The sequence below is a fragment of the Phacochoerus africanus genome, chromosome 3, assembly GCF_016906955.1.
Source record: "Phacochoerus africanus isolate WHEZ1 chromosome 3, ROS_Pafr_v1, whole genome shotgun sequence".
NCBI classification, from domain to species: Eukaryota; Metazoa; Chordata; class Mammalia; order Artiodactyla; family Suidae; genus Phacochoerus; species Phacochoerus africanus.
In genome coordinates this window covers 25194509-25220197 of record NC_062546.1, presented here as the reverse complement: position 1 = coordinate 25220197, position 25689 = coordinate 25194509, and the positions used below count along the sequence as shown (strand labels likewise).

The 25689-nt window shown below is 40.4% G+C and overlaps 1 protein-coding gene across 3 annotated transcripts in view; it reads right to left on the bottom strand.

Annotated features, from left to right (window-relative positions):
* PIGU (phosphatidylinositol glycan anchor biosynthesis class U) overlaps positions 1-25689 on the bottom strand; it is a 120519-nt gene that overhangs the window by 43595 nt on the left and 51235 nt on the right. For all 3 annotated transcript variants that reach the window (XM_047771270.1, XM_047771271.1, XM_047771273.1), the window contains one exon: positions 7908-8005. In XM_047771270.1, coding sequence (XP_047627226.1) covers positions 7908-8005 — 98 coding nt within the window. The remainder of the gene's footprint in view (positions 1-7907; positions 8006-25689) is intronic.

Below are 25689 nucleotides of genomic sequence, written 5' to 3'. Positions count from 1 at the left end.
AACTGGATCAACTCTATGGCCCCTCTAGGCATACACATAGCCCTACTCTTCCCCCTCTTTCAAACTGTGAGGTCGCCTCGCCACACATGGTTATTTAAACTTAAATTAATGGAAATTAATTAAAATTAAAAATTCCTTTGTCTTCCTAGCACACTGCATGTGTTCAATCGCCACTGCATGTGGCTCCTGTATTGACAACACAGAAATACAGAACTATTCCATCATCGCAAAAGTTCTATTGACAATGCTGCTCTAAAAGAACAAAGTTGTAAGAGAATCATACATTTCTGGAAAAAATATTCTGAAAATAAGTCAACAAACAGGAGGTTATCCGTAGATAACATTCAAAGAGGGCTGCACTTAGGTTTTGCGTTCCCTTCCAGATTTCTGCCTGCCATTGGTGATCTCAGTCTTCTCTTCCTGAAAAATACTGCCACCTAGCACAGAAGGAGGGGAGGGAGGGAGGGAGGAAAGCACAGCCCAGGGAGGGAAAAAACCCTCGAAAGCAAAAATGTTGCTTTGTTTTGTTCTCCCTTCCTTCTCAGTAATGATATTTTAAAAAGAAATAAAGTGAGAAGTGAAAAGACAGCCGTGGTGAACTGAGTCAGGCATACTGTTCAAAGTGGTTCTCTTAGTAGACTGCTAAGCACATACCAAAGATGTTTCACACTTTGTAAATCCCATTAGCAGCCTCCTAGTTTGGGTTTGCTATGCATGTTCTTAGTGCTTTATCGGACCTAAAGTGTTATTATTAAGTAGAAAATGATTTTTTTCCCCTAACAAATTTGTGATTATAAAACATGTACTAAATTTTAGGTATAATTTTTCCTTTTAAGAACTTGGTCTTGGAGTCAGGTTTGCTTTGGGGAACAGAGCCCTGAAAATATAGTGTGGAATGTTTACTGAGTCTACTTAAAAAAACTTGCCTTAATTAAAGATTAAGTAATCTTTTAGACTACTCCTGTTATATAGAGTAAGGCACTCCTGAAATTCTTAAAAAAAGAAACTTGGGGAGTTCCCCAGTTGCCTAGTGGTTAAGGACCCAGTGTTGTTACTGCTGTGGCTGAGGTCACTGCTGTGGCATGGGCTGGATCCTTGGCCTGGGAATTTACACATGCTGTGGGGGCGGCCAAAAAAAGAGAGAGAGAAACTCAGGCAATCCTTTGATGGCTTGTTATTTATAAACCCTAGAGCCAAACTTAATCTAGAGGTCCGCACTGCAAATTTCCCCGTCATAAAGCAAATGACCATAAGGTCAAGAGAAAGATTTCCCATCACTCCCCAGTCACTCTGTGCCCTGTCCCAACCACAACCCCTTCCTTCCCTCCAAAGTAACCATTTTCTCTGGCTTTTATAGCAATTGCTTCCTTGCACTTCTTAATGGCTTTCCATCTAAATGTGCATCCCTTTACGCTTTAATCTTGCCTATTAAAAAAAAGTTGTATCAAATTTTTTAGTTGATTAACAATATTGTGTTAGTTTCAGGTTTACATCATAATGATTCAGTAATTTTGCAGATTATATTCCATTATAAGTTATTATAAGATAATGGGTAAGTTCCCCATGTAATACAGTATATATCCTTGTTGCTCATCTAGTTTATATATAGTTGTTTCCATCTGTGAATCCCATAGCCCTAATATGTCCCTCCCCTCTTCCCTCTTCCTTTTGGAACCACAAGTCTGTTTCTCTATCTGTGAGTCTATTTCTGTTTTGTACATAATTCATTTGTATTAATTTTTTTTAGATTCTTCAGGAGCCTTTGATAGGTTCCTTGTTATCGGGTATCACAATCATCTAGGATCATCCTGTACACATCCTGTCCTAAACCTAGAATCAACCATTTCTCTAAAGAAACCCTAGTTTCTTTTAATAGGTAAAAATGGTAAGATTACAACCTGAGCTCCAAGGATGCTCACTGATACTGGGGTGGTCATTGTTTCTAGACATAATACAGACACACACCCTCACATATATTCAGATACCTACAGGGGCAAGCAGGTAACAAATAAATGAAATGTGATACAGATTTCATTCATTCATAACCACAAGCACAGGGATTGTGGTAAACTGAAGAGGTAAACTAAAGGAGACAGATCTTCCTATTTTTCAAAAGAAGCCAGAAATATGAATTTTTAACATGAATTTTTCAAATATTGACAACTATTGAAATAACTAAACACTGAGGTTAAATAAAACACATCTGTGGACAGATGTGCACCCTCAACTTGAAAAATTTAACCAGTATGTACATACTCTTGTCTGAGAAATCACACTGTAGCTAATATATAAATATATCCAGAGAAGAAGAGAATTCTAAGATTGCTTGAGGAAAAGCCAAACTATAATAAGGAAGGGAAGAAATATATAATTATCCCCCTCTCTCACTAACTCTCTAAAGTACTAAGGAGAAAAGCATTTTCTATATCATACTCCTATTTTCTTTCTGGAACACAGTGAAAAAAGGAAAACTATCAGCTATCAGAAAAAAATTTCAAGGAAAGTTGGATTCTCTACAAAATGTTAAGAGTAAAAATTCTACACCTAAGCTCTTGGAATCTAAAGCTGAGACAGACCCAAGAGATATTTTATATGACTAGGTTTATCAGAGGCAACAGAATTGGTGAAAACTTTCTTGCAAATGCATGATCAACTCCTCACCCTCATTTTTACCCCTTCTAAAAAGAAAGAAAGCTAAGAGCATTGCCACCTCTGCCTTGGCCCCCTCCTGGAAGCAGGAGAGCTGACAGAATGTTGCTGGGGCAAGGAGTAAGATGCGGAAATTCTAAATAAGGCCCCAGAGAAAGCCTAGGGAAGGGCTCAGTTATCAGGAAAGACCTGGTTGGGTTTGACTCCTTTAGTGCAAGCTGGTAACATGTGACCTGCTTCAAGTTCCAGAAGTATAGAAATCCCAGGATTAACTTTTTCAGAGGTCAGATTAGACTAAAGCTAGAATCATAAGAACATTCACAAGGTATTCCCCCTTAGTTTCTGTTACCTTATTTCAGAGAAAATAAGAACCTCAAACCATCTAAGGAATCCCAAGCAAAAGGAAGAAGGGGACTAGAAACTTCCCTGACTGTACCAACAAGCTCCCTCTGCCAACTTCACAGCTTCAGCCTTGAGGTCCTGTGCACTTAGAATATCCTTCACCGTAGCCTCTTGGTCTCGTGCACTTCAGGGCTATTTTATTCTGCATGCTATCAGACCATAACATTTGAAGCTCCTCTCTAATTTGGAAACTAGGCTCTAAGCCAAGGTCAGAGGAAGAGTAAAGTTGGAGGAGGGGACCAGAAGGGCTCAAACTATCATTCTCAGAAGTGACTCACCAGGGAGTCAGATGCAGCATCCCCCTGACTTTGATCTTGAAGCCTTTCTGTGTCTCATGTACGGGAGAGAAAAACAGCTTTGCCTCTGGCACTGATCAGACATTATCTTGTCTATTACTGGGCTTTCGTACCCCCCAGAAATTACCCTAGCAGAAAGGAGGGAGATTTGCAGTGGCAAAGGAGTAAGTAAAAACTAATGTTTACAGTTCCTTCAACTTTAGAAGATAAATATTTTATCTTCCCCTCATCACCCCACATTTCTCCAGCCTGGGGACCATGTCCTTTTGTTGAATATCTGAATACTAATACTATTGAACTCTTATCATATCCTGTTCCAAATACTTGACATGTGTTCATGCTTTATAGTACCTACTATTGTATTATCCCCATTTTATAGATGAGGAAACTGAGGCATAGAGAAGTTAAGGAGTCATTTCCCAGGGTTAGAGAGCTAATCAGAATCCAAGCCAAAGGAGTTCCTGTTGTGGCGCGGTGGAAACGAATCTGACTAGTAATCAAGAGGTTGTGGGTTCCACCCCTGGCCTTGCCCAGTGGGTGAAGGATCCGACGTTGCCGTGAGCTGTGGTGTAGGTCGAAGATGAGGCTCAGATCCTGCATTGCTGTGCCTGTGGCGTAGGCTGGCAGCTGTAGCTCTGATTCAATCCCTAGTCTGGGAACCTCCATAGGCCACGAATGTGGCCCTAAAAAGGAAAAAAAAAAATTTTTTTTTAAGTAAAATAACAATGATTAAAATGTTAAGACATACAAAGGAAAAAGAAGACAACATGCAAGAACAGATGGATGACGTAGAGATTAAAAACTCTAAGAAACAATAAACAGGAGATGCTAGGGAAAAAAAAAAAAGAATCAAAGCCAAGACAACTTCAGAGCATATATTCTATGTCCCTCCTTTTTATTATGAAAATTTCAAACACAGAGAAAAGTTGAAAAAAATACATTAATCAACCACATATTTACCGAGATTAAATATTAACACCTTGCTACACATAAACTTTTCTGTGTATGTGAATTTTCTCCACATTATGACGCTTGTCCCCAAAACAATGCTGCATGAAGCTCCTAAAAATAAGGATAGAGTCCTATAACCATAATACTATCATCACATCCAAGAAGCTAACAATCCCCTATCATCTAATATCTTCGAAATATTCTAAATATCCCCCAAACATCCTTTATAACTGTTTTTTCCATACCAGAATCCAATCAAGACTCACCTATTCCATTCAGTTATTATCTCTTTAATCTAGAACAGTGCCCCAATTTCTCTTTTTCATGACACTGACTTTGTGAAGAGAATTAGACCAGCCATATTACAGACTATCCTACATTTTGGTTGTTTTATTGTTTGCTCACGGTGTCATTTAACTTGTTCTTCTGCTCTTATATTCCCTAAAAACCGGAAGTCAGATCTAAAGGCTTAATGAAGGTTAACATTTTGGGTAAAAATACTTTGGAGCTGATATTATGTACTTTGTACTGCATTATATCATGAAGCACATGGTGTCAGGCTGTTTCACCATAAGTGATATGGAGTTGGATTATTTGGTTAAGGTGGTGACTGCCAGAGCACTCCTTTGGAAAGATATTTTCCCCTTCACTATTAGCATATAATTTAGAAGTAGGAGGGGATACTATTTTGTCACCATGCAAATACGAACAGTTTGTTCTCCAAAAATCTTTCATCTAATGATTTTAGCATCTGCTGGTGATCTTTGCTAGATTTAATAATTTCAATGGTGATTTACTATTCTATCCTTCCTTCTGCAGGTAGAAGCTGGAAATTTTCTGTAAAAGAGCTTTCTTACTTTAACTAGGGAAGAACTATGGCTCCTTTTAAAAAGACAGGGCAGGAGTTCCCATCGTGGCTCAGTGGTTAATGAACCCGACTAGTATCCATGAAGACACGGGTTTGATCAGTGGGTTAAGGATCCAGCATTGCTGTGAGCTGTGGGGTAGGTCACGGGTGCAATTCAGATCTCGAGCTGCTGTGGCTATGTCATGCGCTGGTGGCTACAGCTCCAATTCAACCCCTAGCCTGGGAACCTCCATATGCTGCGGGAGCGGCTCAAGAAAAACACACACCAAAAAAAAAAAAAAAAGAACGCTTGTGGTTATCAAGTCCAATTCAATTAGGAGGATGAAAGGACTTCTAAGATTATCAGGTCCAGCCACCCATGCTGATGCTTACAGCTTTGCTAAGACTCCCCAACAAGTGGCCATTCAGTATGCGGCCTGAACACTGTGATTCACAGGGAACTCACCTTACTTGAGACACCCTACACTGTCCCAGAACTGCCTTATGTTGGGCTGCTTATACCTCTGACCCATTAGTTCTAGTCCCTCTCATTGGAGCCTTTGGGTTTCTGTGAAACTCAGACCTACAGATAATTTCCTCTTCTGTTCCCTCCCTCATATTTAACACAAATGGATTTATTTCCTGGATGTGACTGAACTGATCTTCCAAATACACCATAGTGACTCACAGGCCCTACTGCCTTTCAAGGCCACTTCACATACTTAATTTCTCCATAAATGGGTCCTGAAGTTTATCTCACTCTTTTCAGTCCTGTTCACCACATACACATGGCTGCCAAGCACAGCCAATTCTACCTCCTAGAATTCTGCATCTAGTCCCTCATCTCTCCATTTCCCCTGAACCTGGTCTGGAACCCCAATCAAGTCCTCTGACTCAGTCTAATACAGTGGTCTAACCTTTCCCTGCCTCATCTTCTCTTCACGCCAATGCACAACACAGGCCACCGCCAGGGTGGTCTTCCTGCAGCACTTGCCCTGCTCGGAAGCCTTCCATGCTTTTCATCTGCAGAGTCCAGCATACTGGCCTTGGGATGCTTAGTCCATATCGGATGAGGGAGGGACTGAATAAAGTGACCTGCTGAGTGGCTCGATTTCATGACTTAGTTGTACTGTCCACTTTTGTCAGGAGGAAATTTCCTTGAGTTTTAAACAAAAGCTATCTTACATAAGGCGGTACTTAGTATTTGGCTTAACTATTTAAAAAATTTTGGTCAGTTCACGTGTATAAGTAAATATATTTTTATGGTATTTATTTTGATAAAAAGTCACGCAAAAGTTCTAGTTACATGCACTCTTCTTAGTGCTAAGACGTTCTAAAGAATCAACTGTAAATATGAAGTAAAAAAGGAAATACCAACAGCATGTTGCTATTTGGAGAAATGCCTGCATTCACAAGAATCTAGAAAGAAAGTCAAAGTAAAATAACAACGCACTATGATGATACATCTATTAAAATAGAAATCAAATTAAATTTGAAAAGCCAGAGCTGACAGCCTGGGAGGAAGTAGTTCACTTCATTTGAGACACTGATGGTGGCACTGCAAATTGGTTCAGGCTTTCTGGTGAACATGCTGGTCTTGCAGAGTAAGAACTATAAAACCTCTCACACCCTTGGATCTAATGATTCAGCTGGAGGAACACACCCTAAGGAAATAACTTAAAGAAAAACAAATGTCTATCCTATTTATGTTAGTGACAACTAGGCAAATCTCAAATTCCCCAAACAGGAGAAGGACGGAGCTAACCATGTATCATCATGAACATCAACACAAAGATGTATTAGGAAGACACTTAAAATGACGCCCACATAGCCTATTTCAATAAATGGAGGCATACACTCAGTTTTAGCAACAATGTTTATATAAGAACAAAGGTTCTGAAATCAGATATTTCTTGGTTTGAGTCCTGGCATGGCCTCCTATACACTTTCAAAAATGTTTCTCTTCTAAGAATGGATTTGGACCATGTGAGACCTGTAAGAAGTTACTTGCTCTTGAGAAGATGTGTGTATTCTTATTTGAGTAGAAAAGACAGATGGTTAGAGAGCAGGCTCTTGCGTCAGACTCCCGGAGCTCACATCTCAGCAGTCACTTGCTGGCCGTGTGACCTCAGGCAGGTGACTAAACCGCCCAACATTCCAGTTGCAATCCATGTGTCTAATGTGGCTAATACTAGATTAATACATGGCTAATAATATGACCTACCCTATAAAGTTCTTCTGAGGTTGAAATGAGATGATGCTTATAAGTGCTCAGCACAGTGCCTGACATGCAACAAGTTCTAAATGTTGACAGTTTGTATTCTTCAACTAAATTACTGATTACCCACCATGGTTCAAACATTTCATCAGGTGCAGCCACTACATTTAATTCCTGTCAGAACCTTACAAGGTGAGTGTTGTTTACAAAAAAAGTTAAAGAAATGGGCTCAGAGAAGGGCCTGTGAATATTAAGTGAGAAAAGGAGATTGCAAGATGGATAGTAGATCCCAATTACAAATAAGAAAATGAAATGAACTGAACCATTTGCAATGATATGCATAATTAGAATGTAATGTTCATTAGATCCACTTTGTTTAAAGTTAATCAAGTTTCTTTGTGTTTTCAAGTTGAAGCGAGCAAGTGTAAACTGGGAACCCAGTCTCATTACCTTTATTGAGCCCTGCCCTTCTTTCCCCCAAGCAGAGACTAGGCCATGTATTAAATGTCACCTGAATGTTGGCTTCTGACCAGCAAGTGCTTACCTGGAGGAGATAGAGGAGTCCTGGGACAAACAAAGTGAGTGGATACAGAGACTGGTATGTTGCTAAGGCAAGAAAGATGGCACTGAGGAAGGCACTACCTGTAAAGAGAAATAAATACATGAAATAACCCAGCCATATCAACTAGGATTAGATTCAGTGAGTCTCCAAAACAAAAAACTTTCCATAACTGTTCAAACAATCACCTGTCACATGTCTCGAGGTGCACAAGATGCTATGCAAAATGACAAGACTGAGTGCTTTTTGGCTTGGTTTCTGATAAAAGGAAACCAAGGAAGTCAAAACCATTTACCTTTATGTGGAATCTAAAGTATGGCAGAAATGAACATATCAACAAAACAGAAATAGACTCACAGACATAGAGAACAGACCTGTGGTTACAAAGGGGAGAGGGGAGGGAGAGAGATAGACAGGGAGTTTGGGGTTAGCAGATGCAAACTATTATACTTAGAAAGGATAAACAATGTCCTACTGCATAGCATAGGCAATTATACCCAATCTCCTGGGATAGACTATGAAGGAAAAGAACATAAGAAAGAATGTATACAGATGTATAGCTAAGTCACTTTGCTGTACACCAGAAATTGGCACAATATTGTAAATCACCTATATTTTAATTTTAAAAAATTGAAAAAAAAATTATCTTCAGCTATTTATCTCTACCTGAGACACCACAGGTCTATTTCTCATAAAATTTTCTGACCCAGAATGTTTTTACAAAACTTCAGCCCAAAGATAAAGCAATAGCGTCTATTAATATCCATGCCCTATTTAACTTACCAATTGATTAAGCCTACAACTATTGCTTATGCTATTCACAGCTGTGAAACCTATCCCTTTGGTTGTTGCAAATCCCCATCACTATTTTTATAACATCCCTTCTTTATGTAATCCCTTCAGGTCACAGGTTTATTATTCTGTCAAATTCAAGCATATTAATTTTTGTTAATAATGACCCCATTCCCTAAATAAAATTGACCACCATGGAGTTATTAAACATGATGTTACAAAGAATTTTCAATGCATGGAAAGATGTTTATAACATTCTATAAATTGAAGATTATAAAAGAGATACACACTATGATCCTTTTTTTTCTTCTTCTCCTTTTTCAGCTGCATCCATGGTACACTGAAGTTCCTTGGCCAGGAATCTAATCTGGGCCAGAGCTGTGACCTACACCACAGCTGCGGAAACACCAGATCCTTAACCAACTATGCTGGGCCGGGGATCAAACAAGTGCCTCCACAGAGACAAGCCATACACTAACCCACTGTGTCACAGCAGGACAGCCTCTTTTAAACAATAAAATTCATAAATAATCTAAAAAAACACTAAAGGGCTAGGCCACAAATTTCACAGTGTTTTTTCTCTGGGTGGTTGGATTATAGATGATTTTTCATTTCTGCTTCTCTATATTTTCTAAACTTTCTATAATGAACATGCTTTGTTTTTATCATAAGAAAAAGCAGATATCTTGTCTACCAAGGCAATAGAAATACAAGCAAAAATAAAAAGTTTGGGGCCTAAACAAACTTAGAAGCTTTTGCAAGGCAAAGGAAACCATAAACAAAACAAAAAGACAACATATGGACTGGGAGAAAATATTTGCAAATGATGTGACCGACGAGGGCTTAATTTCCAAAACATATAAACAGCTCATTCAACTCAAACACACACAAAAAAAATCAACTCAATTAAAAAACGGGCAGAAGACCTAAACAGACATTTCTCCAAAGAAGACATACCGATGCCCAATAGGCACATGAAAAGATATTCAACCTCACTAATTATTAGAGAAATGCAAATAAAAACTACAATGAGGTATCAATTCACACTAGTCAAAATGGCCATCATTAAAGGGTCTACAAATAACAAATGCTGTAAAGTGTGGAGAAAAGGGAACCCTCATACACTGTTGGTTGTAATGTAAACTGGTGTAGTCACTATGGAAAACAATACAGAGGTTCCTTAAAAAATTAATTAAAAATAGAGTTGCCATATGATTTAGTAATCCCACTCCTGGCCATACATCTGAAGAAAACCCTACTTCAAAAAGATACATGCAATCCAATGTTCACTGAAGCACTATTCACAATAGCCAAGACACGAAAGCCATTTAAATGTCCACTGACAGGTAAATGGACAAAGAAGATGTGGTACATATACACAATGGAATACTACTTAGCCATAAAAAGAATGAAATACTGCCATTTGCAGCAATATGGATGGATCTAGAGATTATCATACTAAGTGAAGTAAGTCAGAAAAAGATAAATACCATATGATATCACATACGGGGAATTTAAAATATGACACTAATGAACTAATTAACAAAACAGAAACAAACTCACAAAGGAAACAAACATTTGGTTACCAAAGAGGAAAGGGTGGAGGGAGGGATAAATTAGGAGTTTGTTGTTAGATATAAGCAATTATATATAAAACAGATAGATAATAAGGTCCTGCTGTACAGCACAGGGAACTATATTCAATATCCTATAAGAAACAATAGAAAAGAATATGAAAAAGTGTATGTGTGTATAGATAGATAGATACATAATTGAATCACTTTGCTCTGTACCAGAAAGTAACACAACATTGTAAATCATCTATATTTAATAATAATAACTGGATGGATATGAGAAAAAACTCATCTTTCACAAAAAAATCCAAGTAACTATTCCCTTTCAGATGGTTTAAGACAACAGAGTATCCTAAAATCAAGGCTAGAGCAATCTAGTTTACCATAGAGGTTTTAGAGGGCCCAAAAGTCAGCAGTTCAATTAATGCACCAAGGTTGGTATCTATAATGCTAATATTTCATCAAATAACAGTGCTCATGATCACTCTTATTCGGGTAGTATCAACTTCTACTGAAAACAGCAGACATCTCTGAATGGTGTTTCATAAAAGGAGGAATTATTCACTCCACTCAGTACAAGGAATTTTACCCTCTTCCTACCCAACTCCAGAAACAAACAGAAGATGTTTCATAGATTCATTATTTTTTGTCCACCAAAGTGGCCTGTATACAGTGGTTTGACCTACGATTTTTAGATTTTATGATGGTGCAAAAGCGATACACATTCAGTAGAAACCATACTTCTAATTTTGAATTTCCATTTTTTCCCCCCGGTCAGCCACATGCAGGACCTACTCTTTTGTGATGCTGTGCAGCTGCAGCAAGCTGCAGCTCCCAGTGAGCCTCTTCATCACAAGGTTAAACAATCTTAGGGCCATTCTGTACCCATATAACCATTCTCTGTTTCACTTTCAGAAGAGATTCAATAAATTACATACAATATTCAACACTTTATTATAAAATAGGCTTTGTGTTAGTGACTTTGCCCAGCTGCAAGGCTAAATGTGTCCTGGGTACTTTTAAGGTGGGCTAAGCTAAGCTGTAATGTATGGGAGGTGAGGAGCAGTCAACGTATTTTTCACTTGTGACATTTTCAACCTATGAAGGGTCTACTGGAACATAACCCCACTGTAAGTCGAGGAACATCTAAGAGCCACCTTGCTGGGGTGGGGGTGGGGGGTGGGTTATGAATGTGATTACTTCATACGAGAATGAAGAGGAAAAAACTTTGAGTGCTCTTATCCTTCAAACCAAGGACACTCACCAGCTAGAGACAATCCCTGTTTGAAAGAAGGTGGAAGGGAGGCAGAGGAAGGAGGAAGCTGGAAGTACAAGACCATGGACAGAGCTCTATGGGATGGGCTACTTCACCACGTTGATTAGTGCCAGACAAGATGTCCTGTATCCAGGGTCCTTGTAAATATGACTGAGCAGGGACAGATCATGCCAGCAAAGCTGCATGACACACCTAGAACCAGAATCGGATCAACTCTAAGATAGGGAGATAGTGCTTAGGGGGAAAGGTGCTATGCTGGAGACTAACAGCTAAGATGAGCTCAGGACTCCGTGATTAGGCCAAAAATGTGAATGATATTTTGTGGGAAATTGGCAAAGAGAGGGGAAAAGCTGGAAAAAAGTTCTAAATTTTACATTGTTTCCTTCAGAAGTTGGTGGTATTGGAGTTCCTGTCGTGGCTCAGCGGTTAACGAATCTGACTAGTTATCCATGAGGACGCAGGTTCAATCCTGGCCTCACTCAGTGGGCGAAAGATCTGGTGTTGCCATGAGCTGTGGTGTAGGTTGCAGACACAGCTTGGATCCCACGTTGCTGTGGCTGTGGCTCCAATTCAACCCCTAGCCTGAAACTTCCATGTGCCACGGATGCAGCCCTAAAAAGCCAAAAAAAAAAAAAAAAAAAAAAGAAGAAGAAGAAGTTGGTGGTGGTGGTAGTCAGAAAAAGCCCCAGTGTCTGATAAAAGAGGAGGGCTAATGTTTCAACTCCATCCATTTTTACAAATGTGGTGCAAAGAAACACGTGCTTTCACCTTTGTCTCCCCCAGGAGACACCAGGGAATGAAATAAACACAGGCACCTCTTGCCCTAATTGCCTGAGGTCAGTAATTACTTGTCTGGAGCAGCTAACTATTTATAAGGCCCAAGAGAGAAGAAATGACTCCTACATAAAGAATGGACTGATAGGTTTTAGAATACTTGCTCCCAAAGTCAGGAAGAAGCAGTCTTCCTTCCTTGGATGAAATCACTGGGAAGGAAAAATCTGTTCTATCTGCTGGTCTATCAGGAAATGGCATCAGCATCTCCCAGACACTACAGCTATTCCTCCCCGTCCAGGTCTCACACTCCTCCCACCAGTCACCATGCCCCGCTGACCCACCTCTGGAACATCCGTCACTGTAGTTCTTACTATCATCATCTCTCCAGGAGTTTTCAGCAGCCTCTTCCTTCTCTTCCTCCACGCTCCCCACCTCCCTCCCAGCCAGTCCATTCTCCACTGAAATACCAGAAGGGTCCTTTTAAAAGACAGTTTGGATTGTGACAAGCCCCTCTTTAAAGACTTTTGAGGGCTCTATTTCATCTATGATTTAAGCCCAAACTCCAATAGCAAACAAGACCCTCCACTATTTGGGTCTCATTGCTCCACCTTCATCACATCCTCTGTCCTCCAGCCACACGGGATCATTCCCCAATTTCCGAACATAGTGGGCCTTTCATTCCTCTGGGTCTGTTCTCAGGCTATTTCTTAGCTGTCCTGCCCTGCCCTCCTTCTAATAAATACCTATCCTTCAGTGACCAGTTGAACTGTTACTTCCTCTATAAGGCCTAAGCAGAAATGATAATAGCAGATTACAGCTAACATTTATCAATCACTTATTAGATGCTAGGCACCTATCCTCTCTATTGGTGAAGAAACCAAGGCACTGAAACAGAAAGGTCCAGTAATGTATCAGTTTACGTAATGGAACCACTCAGATGATTCCAGTGTACACTGTCTTCATTCAATACTCTCATTCAGTACTGACACTCGTCTTTTTTTAAGATTTTTATTTTTTTCTATTATAGTTGATTTACAATGTTCTGTCAATGTGACACTGTCTTTTAATAATTTGCTAATGTTTCTCCCTCTCCCTATCTGTCTCTTAAGTTTCTCGACAGCAATAAGCCTCTCAACTTTGAATCTTCAGAACTTAGTACAGTGCCTGGCACATGGGATGAGTGAAGGAATGAAGAGCATTCAGTGATACATGTGAAATCCTTTTTAAAACTGCAAGCATATAACGGAAACCAATGTTCCTTTTTAAAAATTTGAGATATAACTGACATATAACATTATATAAATTTCACATGTCCAACTTAATGACTTGATAGGTATAAATATTGTGAAATGATCACTATAATAAGTCTAGTTGAAGGCAATCTTCTTGAGGAAGGAAAACTTACGAAGTATAAAACACAAGAGTAATGAAACATGGGAAAAGCACAAAATAAATCTGATTCTTAAATAAAACAGAAGCTGCAGAATAGCAGTTGAAGATTGTGGCAGGGGGCCAGGGCAGAGAATGCGGAATAAAGTATCAGATGGCTGAGGCCTCTGGTCTGGGAGCAGAAACTTGGTGCTACAACAGTCAGGAACCTGGCGTGTGGGATGCTGGGGCAGCTGTGCATGGGCCATGTGCACAGTCTGAGCAAAAGTGAGGGGAGGATGGAGGCACACCTATTATGTTTTCTAAAAAACTAGAAGAGGTAGAGTTACTATTGTGGTTCAGTGGCAATGAACCTGACTAGCATCCATGAGGATGTGGGTTCGATCCCTGGCCCCACTCAGTTGGGTTAAGGATCCGGCATTGCCATAAGCTGTGGTGTAGATCACAGACATGGCTCAGATCTGGTGTGCCTGTGGCTGTGGCGTAGGCTGGAAGCTGCAGCTCTGAGCTGACCCCTACTCCAGGAACTTCCATATGCCTAAGGTGCAGCCCTAAAAAGACATAAAATAACAACAACAACAAAGCAATGAAAACTAGAAGAGGCAAGAAGAATGGGATAGGAAGGCAGGAGGATGATATATGCTTAGGGCAGGGGCAGGGAAAAGTAAAAGGTGCCTTCAAATATTTTAGACAAACCATGCAATACACAAACATTTCTGGAGTGCCAATTCTATGCCAAGCCTGTGCTGGGTGCAGGAGACTAATGACTCAGATAGTCTCTGTCCTCAGGGAGCTCCCAAGAACAATGACAAAGTATGGGAGGAAAGTACCAAAGAAGCACTTTCAGCCCATCAGGGGAAGCTGACACCTAAGTTTTGAACAATGAGTAGGCGTGGCCTGGCAGTCCAATAGAACAACATGTGCACAAGCAGAAGGACAGGGAAAGAATGGGTGCTGGGGGTGGAGGGTGGGGACTGTAATTTGCTCAACAAGACAAAAACAGGGGTGGAAGGAGTGACTGGAAGAGGGTGAAAAAGGGGGCTCTGTGGCTATTGGTAATATCCTGTTTCTTCATGTGAGTGTTGGCTACTCATCATTTTGTGAAAATTCACCCAACTGTACACTAATATTTTGTGCATTTTTCTGTCTAAATGTTATAACAAAAAAAGTTATAATTTAAAAGTCTCATCAAGTAGGTAGGTAAGGGTCAGATCATGTGAGGCTTAGCTTGCACAATCATTCAAAAACATCTACCTACAGGCCCAGACATGACATCTCAAATAATGCCTGAAGTGGCAGCCTCATTTGGGCAAGAGCTAAGGTATCCTGCTCATCTAACCAGGAGGAACTATACCAAGAAGACAGTGACTCTGACTACAAAAAGATATAATCTATCATTTATCTGCTAGAATGGCCCAGACTTAGACACTAGGTTTTCTGCATAAGCTCTAGTCTTTGCCCTTATCATAAGAATATTAAAATAAATCAGTCAAATACCAGTTGCAGTATTATCAAATGTATGTGCACCAGTTGCAGTATTAGGGAATTTCATTATTTCCCCAATTTAGCTTTGAATATGTTTTCCAACTCTCTATTTGTGTCAGCATGGGGGCCAAAACAAGCCTGGGCAAGACCTGGGGTAACACTCTGCCTCCAGGGACTGCACCCTGAAGTGATCATTGCCTGGGTGGGTGGCATAGCTACAGGACAGAGCAGGAGTATAGACGAGGTGGGGCTGTGGGGGCTGGTTCAATATACGGACTCCAAGTAGAATGAGCAGAGACTGGGTCACAGTGCCTGGGTCACCATGGGACAGGCAGTGGGACAGACTAGAATGTGGACAAAAGGGCTGAGGTCCCACAGGACACTCAGAAGAGGAAGCTGTATTAGAGCTTGAGCAACAAGCAAGACTACTAGACAGGAGGAGGGTCTGGAGCCTGGACCGATGTACTATATTCCTTGCCAAGAGTTCTTTCTCCGAGTAGTCCATCCGTATCAGTGATGATGAGGATAACTGACGAAGCCCGCCCTCTCTTCCAGCCATGACTACAAGCACTTTACTTGCAGTACTAAGTCATTTAGTCCTTCCAATAACGCCATGAAATAGGTATTATTACTATCCTCATTTTAGAGATAAGTAAACTCAAGGACAGAGAGGTTTTTTTTTGCCCAGGGTCACAAAACCAGTAAATGGCAATAGAATTTGAACCCATTCCAGAGCCCCCAGTTTTTAACTGTATCATTATGCTACCTTCTTGATCTCAATCTATGGCTGTACCATAAAAATCACAATAAGCAGAGCAACTATTTGCTGAGGGGCTTTTTGTTTTTGGCTGCACCTGCAGCATATGGAAATTCCAGGGCCAGGGATCAAATTCGAGCCACATCAGCGATCTGAGCCACAGCAGTGACAATATCGGATCCTTAACTAGCTGAGCCACCAGTGAACTCCTGTTGGGGGAGTTTTGCTAAGGAATCATGCTAAGCATTTTGTGATTTCTATTTATTCCTCCACTTATTCATGAGGCAGATTTTACCTCTGTGATCAAACTGAAGCTCCTGAGGTTATGTGATTTGTCTGAGGCTGTAGCACTGGTAACTAGAACTAGCAGGTTTTGAAGCTGGGTTGATCTGGCAAAATCCCAGCCTGCTTCCTCCTAGGGACCTTGGGTCCTTAGTCCTCTGAGACTCTCTTCATGGGCAGGCCTTTACCCCAGAGGAACCTCGTATAGAGAGGTGATGGGCTCATCAGGCCTTGAGATCATCACTCCGCCTTATTTTTCCAAGGCTGGGCTCAGGAAGAAAACCTCTCATTTTAACCTTCTGCTAGTCCTCCCAAGAAGGCTCAGGGAAATCTGGTCAATCCTGAGGGATCTTTTAAATAGAAGGATATAATTTAGAGTAACAAGGAGTTCCTGTTGTGGTACAGTGGGATAATGATCCAGCTTGCCTATGTGGCATTGCTGGTTCGATCCCTGGCCTGGCACGATGGGTTAAGGATCCAGTGTTGCTGCAGTGGTGGTGTAGGTCATAGATATGGTTCAGAATCGGGAACTTCCATATGCTGATGCCCCCAAATTATACTAAGTGTTTCACATGTACCATCTCATTCATTCTTTACGTTCACTCTATGCAGTAGGGGCTGTTTCAATCCATGTGTTGCAGATAAGGAAAGTGAGGCCCAGAAAAGTAAAGTGACTTGCTTAAGGTGATATTGCCAGGAAGTGATGGAGCTAGGATTAGCTACCAGGTCTTCTGACATCAGAGAGCAGCCTGAGCTCTGACTCTGGACTACCTCTGATAGTACTGACCTTTCTTTTTCCTTGGGAAGCAAGTCCTGTCATCCAGGCCCCTTTTGGTGGAATAAGAAGAGGTGGAAGAGTCCTTAGGTGGCAAACTTCAAGAATTTCTGGTCTGGAGCATCTCAGTGCTGACGAACACCAACAGTGAACAAGCAGGAGTAGCTATTAACATCTGAGTGTTTTCCTTTGAAAGCCTAATGAAGAGGACTTCACAGAGATGGAGTATTTTAATTAGCTCACAGAAAGGCAGTGAGCCTCCACCAAAACCCCAACCTTTGAAGTGAAACCCAAGCTGCTCCACTAAAGCAACAGCAACTCTGCCCACAGACCTGAGTTTCCCAGCCAACGCCCCAACAAGGACATCACAACACAATGGCCTGGGCCTTGTTCTGACCTGCGATTCTCAGTGTGTCCCAGGCAACCCTGGGCTGCCGTAAAAGAAGCTAAAGGAGAAGGAATCAAGGGGATAAAGCAAACAAGGCCACTCCCTTCTGAGGGTGGGGGGGCACCTGCTCCATGGAAGTTTGGGGAGAGAGGTACCACATTTACTTCTACTGTCCCTATCTTCTTTGCAATCAAGTTAATATTTTTAATTATGTGCTCATGGAAGAAATTTTGAAAGAAAAAAAAGGTATGAGGAGGAAATAAAAAATTACTCATGAACTTACTCTACAGAAACAAGTATTCTTTTGTGATCTATTTTCTATTTTTGTTGTTTTTAACAGCTGAAATTATCTTATTAAAATATATTTTGCATTCGGCTTCAAAAAATAAATGTATTCTTACATACTATTTTTTTTCATTTGAAATGTGCATTTTCTTTTTTTAAATTAAATTTTACTTTTTTAATTATTTCCCCAATACAATTTTTTTTCTACTGTACAGCATGGTGACCCAGTTACACATACATGTACACGTTCTATTTTCTCACATTATCATGCTCTATCATGAGTGACTAGACATAGTTCCCAGTGACACACAGCAGGATCTCATTGCTAATCCATTACAAAGGCAATAATTTGCATCCATTAACCCTGAGCTCCCAATCTACTCCACTCTCTCCCCCTCCCTCTTGGCAACCACAAGTCTATTCTCCCAGTCCATTATTTTTAAATACGATGTGCCTGGGTAAACTGTATTTTCTTTAATTACATGGGGAAATCATTTTTACTTAGCTATTCCTCTATTTTGAAGTATTTTCCAATTATTCCAATCATTATAAATAATTCTGCAGTTAATGACTCTGCATCATAAAGCTTGGTCTGTGATTCTGTATTACTTTAAGTTATTGAAAGTAAAACTCAGGAGCTCCCACTGTGGCACAACAGGATCCACACTGTCGTGGGAGCACTGGGACGTGGGTTTGATCCCCAGTCTGGCACAGTGGATTAGAGCTCTGGCATTGCAGCAGCTGTAGATTAGTTTGCAGTTAAGGCTCGGATCTGATCCCTGGCCTGGGAGCTCCATATGCAGCTGGGTAGCCAAAAACAAAACAAAACAACCCCAAAAATAAAACAAATAAAGGATTTGCTCTTTTTTTTTTTAAGTAAAATTCATAAATCAAAAGTACAAACACGTTAATTATGGCCAGATTGTTTCCCAAGAGGGCCAAGTTGCTAATTTCTATGTCAACTTGCCATGTGGGAGCATGCCAATTTGATAGCACCTTTGCCAGCACTGAGAATTACTTTCTAAAATCTTTGCCAGTTTGAAAGGGAATAAAAAAGCCACTTCTTTGTTATTTCAATTTACTTTTCTTTATCAATTATCTATGCAGTTGAATATTTTTTCATATTTGTTGTCATTTATATCTCTTGTGAATTCTCCCAACTCTTTTCTTCCTTAAATAAACAGTGAATTATTCCTTCATTAATTTTTTTTCTTTTTAGGGCCACACCCACAGCATATGGAGGTTCCCAGGTTAGGGGTCAAATCAGAGCTGTAGCAGCTGGCCTACACCATAGCCACAGCAATACCGGATGCTTAACCACTGAGCAAGGCCAGGGATTGAACCTGCATCCTCATGTATCCTACTCAGATTTGTTTCTACTGAGCCACTACAGGAACTCCATCCATCATTAATTTTATTAAATATCTAATTACGTGGTACAAGTGCAAAATGCAGAAATATGACTTGCAAAGTATATAACTGAACTTTGTATATGCTGTTAATAGGAACTGCTAATATACTCAAAGACAGTAAAGATACTCAAAGAGACATAGCTAAAGTAGAATTATTCAAATATTTTAACAGATTGGAAATGTTATTTGTGATGGTCTCTATTACAGATGCCAACAATGGAAAATAAGTTAAGTGTCCAGCAAAAGTGAAGGCCTGGGACCCCCATGACAAATATACCTGAGGAATAGACATGGAGGTGGGTGATAAAGACTTTTATACTTTTTTTTTTGTCTTTTGTTTTTTGAGGGCTGTACCTGCGGCATATGGAGGTTCCCAGGCTAGGGGTCTAATCGGAGCTGTAGCCGCCGGCCTACGCCAGAGCCACAGCAACGCAGGATCTGAGCCGCGTCTGCAACCTACACCACAGCTCACGGAAATGCCGGATCTTTAACCCACTGAGCGAGGCCAGGAATCAAACCCGCAACCTCATGGTTCCTAGTCAGATTCGTTAACCACTGAACCACAACGGGAAGGAACTACAAAGACTTTTATTCTTGTTTCATGTGTTTAAATTTCTTTTATTTTTACCAAGCACTTGAACAATCCTAAAGTTAAAAAAAAATAAATTAAATTTAGATTTAAAGAAACTAATACATCACCAATATTATACATGATTCATATGAAATAAATAATAAAACAAAATTTTGTATATAACACTATAAAATTGTTTGTAAATTCATTTTTGCTGTGGAACTAAAAACAATGTGGCTGTAAGAGTTGTATGTGACCTTTTCACATGTTTTTTTCCCCTGCAAACAAAACCTTTCCATTAACTTAAATGGTCTTACAAAGATGTTCTTAAAATGGCATACTTGACATTTTTGTGTGAGACTCCTATTGCACGTACCTCAGAGGGCACGTCTTCAGTCTTTTTACCTTTGCGTTCAGCTATTTTATTTTATTTATTTATTTTTTTGTCTTTTGTCTTTTTAGGGCCGCACCCATGGCATGTGGAAGTTCCCAGGCTAGGGGTTGAATTGGAGCCATAGCTGCAAGGTCATGCCAGAGCCACAGCAACTTGGGATCAGAGCCGCATCTGAGACCTACACCACAGCTCACGGCAATGCCGGATCTTTAACCAAGGCCAGGGCTTGAACCCGTGTCCTCATGGATACAAATTGAGTTCATTAACCACTGAGCCATGACAAGAACTCCTGTGTTCAGCTATTTTAAAGGTGGTGTTTTCAAAGACCAGTGCTCAATCCCTTCTGCCAGGCTACAGCATGTAGTCCTTATTTTAATGGACACCAGGCACCCTGACGGATGGGTCTACTTGAGCTGGACACTCCGGAAACAGGAACTGAGGCAGGGAGTATTTACAGAGAGCAAAGAGTCTTCACTATTTCAGAGTGGTTTCTGACAAATGACCACAACCTTCAGAACAAGACAATTCAGGTTATGCAATAGGCTAGTCATTTCAAATAACCTGATAATAATTTCAAGTAACCTGACCTACACAAAGACCACCCACAACCCATTCTAAGAGAAGCAAGAGACCTAAGTCATTCCTATATGTCACTCTAGAAAAGGTAAGCAAACTCTAAGTAAAAGGTTCTGTGTAAAACTTTTGATTCTTTATTTCTTAAGTGTGCAAACTGTTCAGCAACAATACAGGGAAATAATTTGGGCTCTCATACACTTTTTTTGTCTTTTTAGGGCTGCACTGGCAGCATATGGACGTTCCCAGGCTAGGGGTCCAATCAGAGCTGCAGCTACTGGCCTACACCACAGACATAGCAACAGCAATGCAGGATCTGAGCTGCCTCTGTGACCTACAACTGCTGCAGTTCATGGCAACACCAGATCCCTAACCCACTGAGCAAGGCCAGGGATCAAACCCTCATCCTCATGGATACTAGTTGGGTTTGTTAGCCTGTGAGCCATGACAGGAACTCCTCATACACTTCTTTTGGGAGTATAAATTGGTAAAACTCTTGAAGGCAATTTAGTGATAAGTTTCAGAAATCCTAAAAAAAGGTACATACCCAGTGACACAATAATTCTATTTCTAGGACTTTATGGTGAGAAAGTAATTGAACATGTGTGTGAATTTACTGTTAGAAGTTACATTAGGAAATTAACTGTAGCATTATTTAAATAGCTGAAAACTGGGAAATTACCTAAATATTTAATAGAAGTTAAAGAATTTCTACATATTCATCAATACAATGGAACAGTAAGCAGTCATTAAAAATGACAGACTAAATGTTTACTGACATATTATTGGCCCCAATACTCCACCCCTCCCTATGTCCAGGCTCTCTGCCATATAATTTTGTAGTACCTTCCACTGTGGAAAGCATGGAAATACCCACTCCTGAGCTCAGCCATATATGTTTTGATCAATGGGATGTAAGCACATGTGATGCAACCAGCAACTTCAAAAGCTCAAGCCTGACTGGGTTTGCTCACAGTTTTGTCTCTGCCATTGCAATGAGAAAAACATGCCTAAATTATTCCTCTGGTCCATGAGGACGACAGACATGTGGAGAAGAGCTCAGTCTAGATTAGCCAACTACAGCCAGCTGTTGATGCAGAAATGAACCCCAATGAAACCAACAAACTGCCTAGCCACATCCAAACTAGATCAGCTGACAGCTGGCTGACTTACAGATGTATGGACTAAGTAAATGTGTACTGCTGCTTTAAGCTACTGAGTTTTGGAGTGGTTTGTCAAATAACATTTTTGCGGTGACAGTTACAATACAATATTTAAAAGTCTTTAAAAAAAAAAAAAAAAAGGAGTTCTTTGTGACCTGGCATTTGAGGATCTGGTGTTGTCACTGCTGTAGTGCAGGTTCCTTCCCTGGCCTGGGAACTTCCACATGCCATGGGGATGGCAAAAAATAAAACAAAAATAAAATTGTTAAAAGAAAAATGGGGGAATAATCTAGAAATATACACCTCCAATGCTAATAGACTTGTAGTGAAAAAAATGGTAAATTAATCACATGTATATCATCTTTCCCTCCAAAAACCTCACTAAAATGACAATAAAGCATTAAAGCTAGTCTTAAGTTACAATAAATAAGAGAAGAGATTATAGCAAAATAAATTTTAATTCAATGGTGGAAACATTAAAAGCAGGAGGAAGAGGGATAAACAACTGAGCAATGTAAAGAAAATACAGCTCAATGGCCTGCAGAGAAGAATACCAACAAAAATCAGGCCAACTCATCCCACACAGCTTCTGAGAAATCTAGCACCTTGAAGCATCAGATACTATGGAAGGTTAGGCGTAAGGTATAGAGCTGAAAACTAAGCTGAAAGTTTACATACAGACCAGCCAGAATCCCAAGTCTCACTGTGACTATATGCAACCAGGTGACTAACATGCCCCCATCCTTCCAACTTTCTACTCCATCCCCAGAGATTGTAGTTCTGGAGACAATTAACTAAAGAGGCACATGTCTGAGGATACTAAGCACAGCAATGGGCTGAGGAGAAATGCTAGCTGAAGAGTAATGAGATTACATAAAATCTATATATTGTAATCAAGCACTTTCCTGTTCCTGCTCACAACTGCAACAGTTGGTCCCATGAACCCCCTACCCCACTGCAACTCCAACTCTGTTACCCTCAGGCAGGAAACTGGAGGATTCCTCTGTGGAAAAATGAAATATTCCAAAGGAAAAGAAAACCTATAAATGATAACATTGAGATATTCCAACAAAAAAAAGGTCAGCCTGCCGTCTGATCTCACTACAGTGAGAATGATCCATCAACAGGTCTTGCCCATGCAGAGTCTCAACTCAACATGCTAATGCCTCATTCTTAAATAATAAGCAGACAGCCAAGGATCACCATAAATGTGAGAAAATCCTTCCATATGAAAGATAGAGCCCAAGACAAACAGGGGGGAAAAAAGGCAGAGGGATCCAGGAAGACAAAGAGATTATGCTTAGAACAGATGGAAATGGGAGTTCCCATCATGGCTCAGTGTTTAACGAACCTCACTAGCATCCATGAGGACGCAGGTTCGATCCCTGGCCTCACTCAGTGGGTTATGGATCTGGCGTTGCTGTGAGCTGTAGTGTAGGTTGCAGATGCGGCTCAGATCCTGCGTTGCTGTGGTTCTGGTGTAGGCCAGAGGCTACAGCTCCGATTTTACCCCTAGCCTGGGAACCTCCATATGCTGCTGGTGCGGCCCTAAAAGACAAAAAGACAAAAAAAAAAAAAGATGTAAACTGAAAACAGAAAAACTCAGAGAGAAAAGAGAGGATACTGTGGTGATAAAATAATAATGATGCTTCAAAGGAACTACTTGAGACCAAGAAATAACTTAAAGGCATAATATAAAAAGTAAAAATTCAATACAAAAGTTGGAAGATAAAAACAAACATTCCAGAGAAAGTAAAAGGAAGTAAAAATGATGTAAAAGTCAATAGAAAACAAAACACGCAAATGAGATCAATCTAAAAAGTCCAATATTCAATAGACATTCCAAACAAGAGGACAGGAAAAACAAAGAGGAGAAAATTTGAAAAACTATATAGGATTATCTTCTAGAATTAAAGGACACTAGTCTCTATATTGAAAAGGCTTATTTACCAAGTGCCCAGTAAGGACTAAAAAAAAGACCCATGTCAAGACATAGCATCATGAAATTTCAAAATACTGATGAAAGAAAAAAGATCCTAATCCCTCCAGAGAAAAAAATTAGGTTACATATAATGGCAACAAATTGCCCAACTGCAACCAGGATGCTAGAAGACAGTGAAGCAACGCCTTCAAAATTCTGAAGGATAGGGTGTTCCCTGCCCTGGTGGTTAAGGATCCTGCATTGACACTTGTATGGCCTGGGTCACTGCTTTGGCTTGGGTTATTGCTATGGCGCCAGTTTGATCTCTGGCCCAGGTACTTCTACATGCCATGGGCACAGCACACTGCCCCCCCCCCCCGCAAAAAAAAAATCCTGAAGGAGGTTTTTCCAGTCTATAATTCTATATACCTTGTCCCATCTAATAATTTGGAACTTAGAACAAAGACATTTTTCATATGGGTAACAACCCAAAATATATACTTTATACACTTTCTCTTAGAAAACTACTAGAGGAAGTACTTTAGCAAAACCAAAGAAAAAATTAATAAAGGAAAAAGGGAATCTAGGAAAGAAGGGATATAATACAAGAAAATTAGAAGGTAAAGTTATATCAAGACCAGACAGCTACTAGCACAGACTGGTACAGGATGAAGGATGCGTGAAGCAGATCTCCAGGAAAATAATGGAACCAATAGACTGTTTGATACATTTAAGCTTTTTTTTTTTTTTTTTGGCTGCCAAGGGCACATGGAGTTCAAGGCCAGGGATCAGATCCAAGCCACAGCTGTGACCTACACCACAGTTGTGGCAATTCCGGATCCTTTAACCCACTCTGCAGAGCCAGGGATTGAACCTGTGTTCTTGGTGCTGCAGAGATGCTGCCAATCCTTTTATGCCACAGTGGGAACTCCTATTTAAGCATTTTAAAATTATTTGTCTTTTGGGGGCTGCCACTGCCCAGCATATGGAAGTTCCCAGGCTAGGGGTCCAATCAGAGCTGTAGCTGCTGGTCTGTGCTACAGCCACAGCAGCTTGGGATCCGAGCCGCATCTGCGACCTACACCACAGCTCACGGCAACATGGGATTCTTAACCCACTGAGCGAGGCCAGGGATTGGACCTGCATCCTCACGGATATTAGTCAGATTCATTTCCGCTGAGGCATGACAGGAACTCCAAAGCATTTTTTTAAAAACTGCAGAAACATTTGTTTTACTGTGCTTTACAGATTTTTTTACAAAATGAAGTTTTGTGGCAATCCTGCATTAAGTCTATCAGAGCCATTTTTCCAACAGCATTTGCTTATTTTGTGTGTCAGTGTCACATATTGGCAATTCTTGCAATATTTCAAACTATTTCGTTATTATTTTATTTATTTTTTATTTTTTATTTTTTGTCTTTTTGTCTTTTTTTTTGTTGTTGTTGTTGCTATTTCTTGGGCCGCTCCTGCGGCATATGGAGGTTCCCAGGCTAGGGGTCGAATCAGAGCTGTAGCCACTGGCCTACACCAGAGCCACAGCAACGCGGGATCCGAGCCGCGTCTGCAACCTACACCACAGCTCACGGCAATGCCGGATCGTTAACCCACTGAGCAAGGCCAGGGACTGAACCCGCAACCTCATGGTTCCTAGTCGGATTCATTAACCACTGCGCCACGACGGGAACTCCCTATTTCGTTATTATTATGTTTGTTACAGTGATATGTGATCAGTGACCTTTTTTCTTTTCTCTCTCTTTTTTTTTTTGTCATTTTAGGGCTGCACCCAAGGCATATAGAAGTTCCCAGGTTAGGGGTCAAATTGGAGCTGTAGCTGCCGGCCTACACCACAGCCACAGCAATGCCAGATCTGAATGAGCTATGTCTGCGACCTACACCATAGCTCACAGCAACGTCAGATCCTTAACCCACTGAGTGAGGCCAGGGATCAAATCCAAG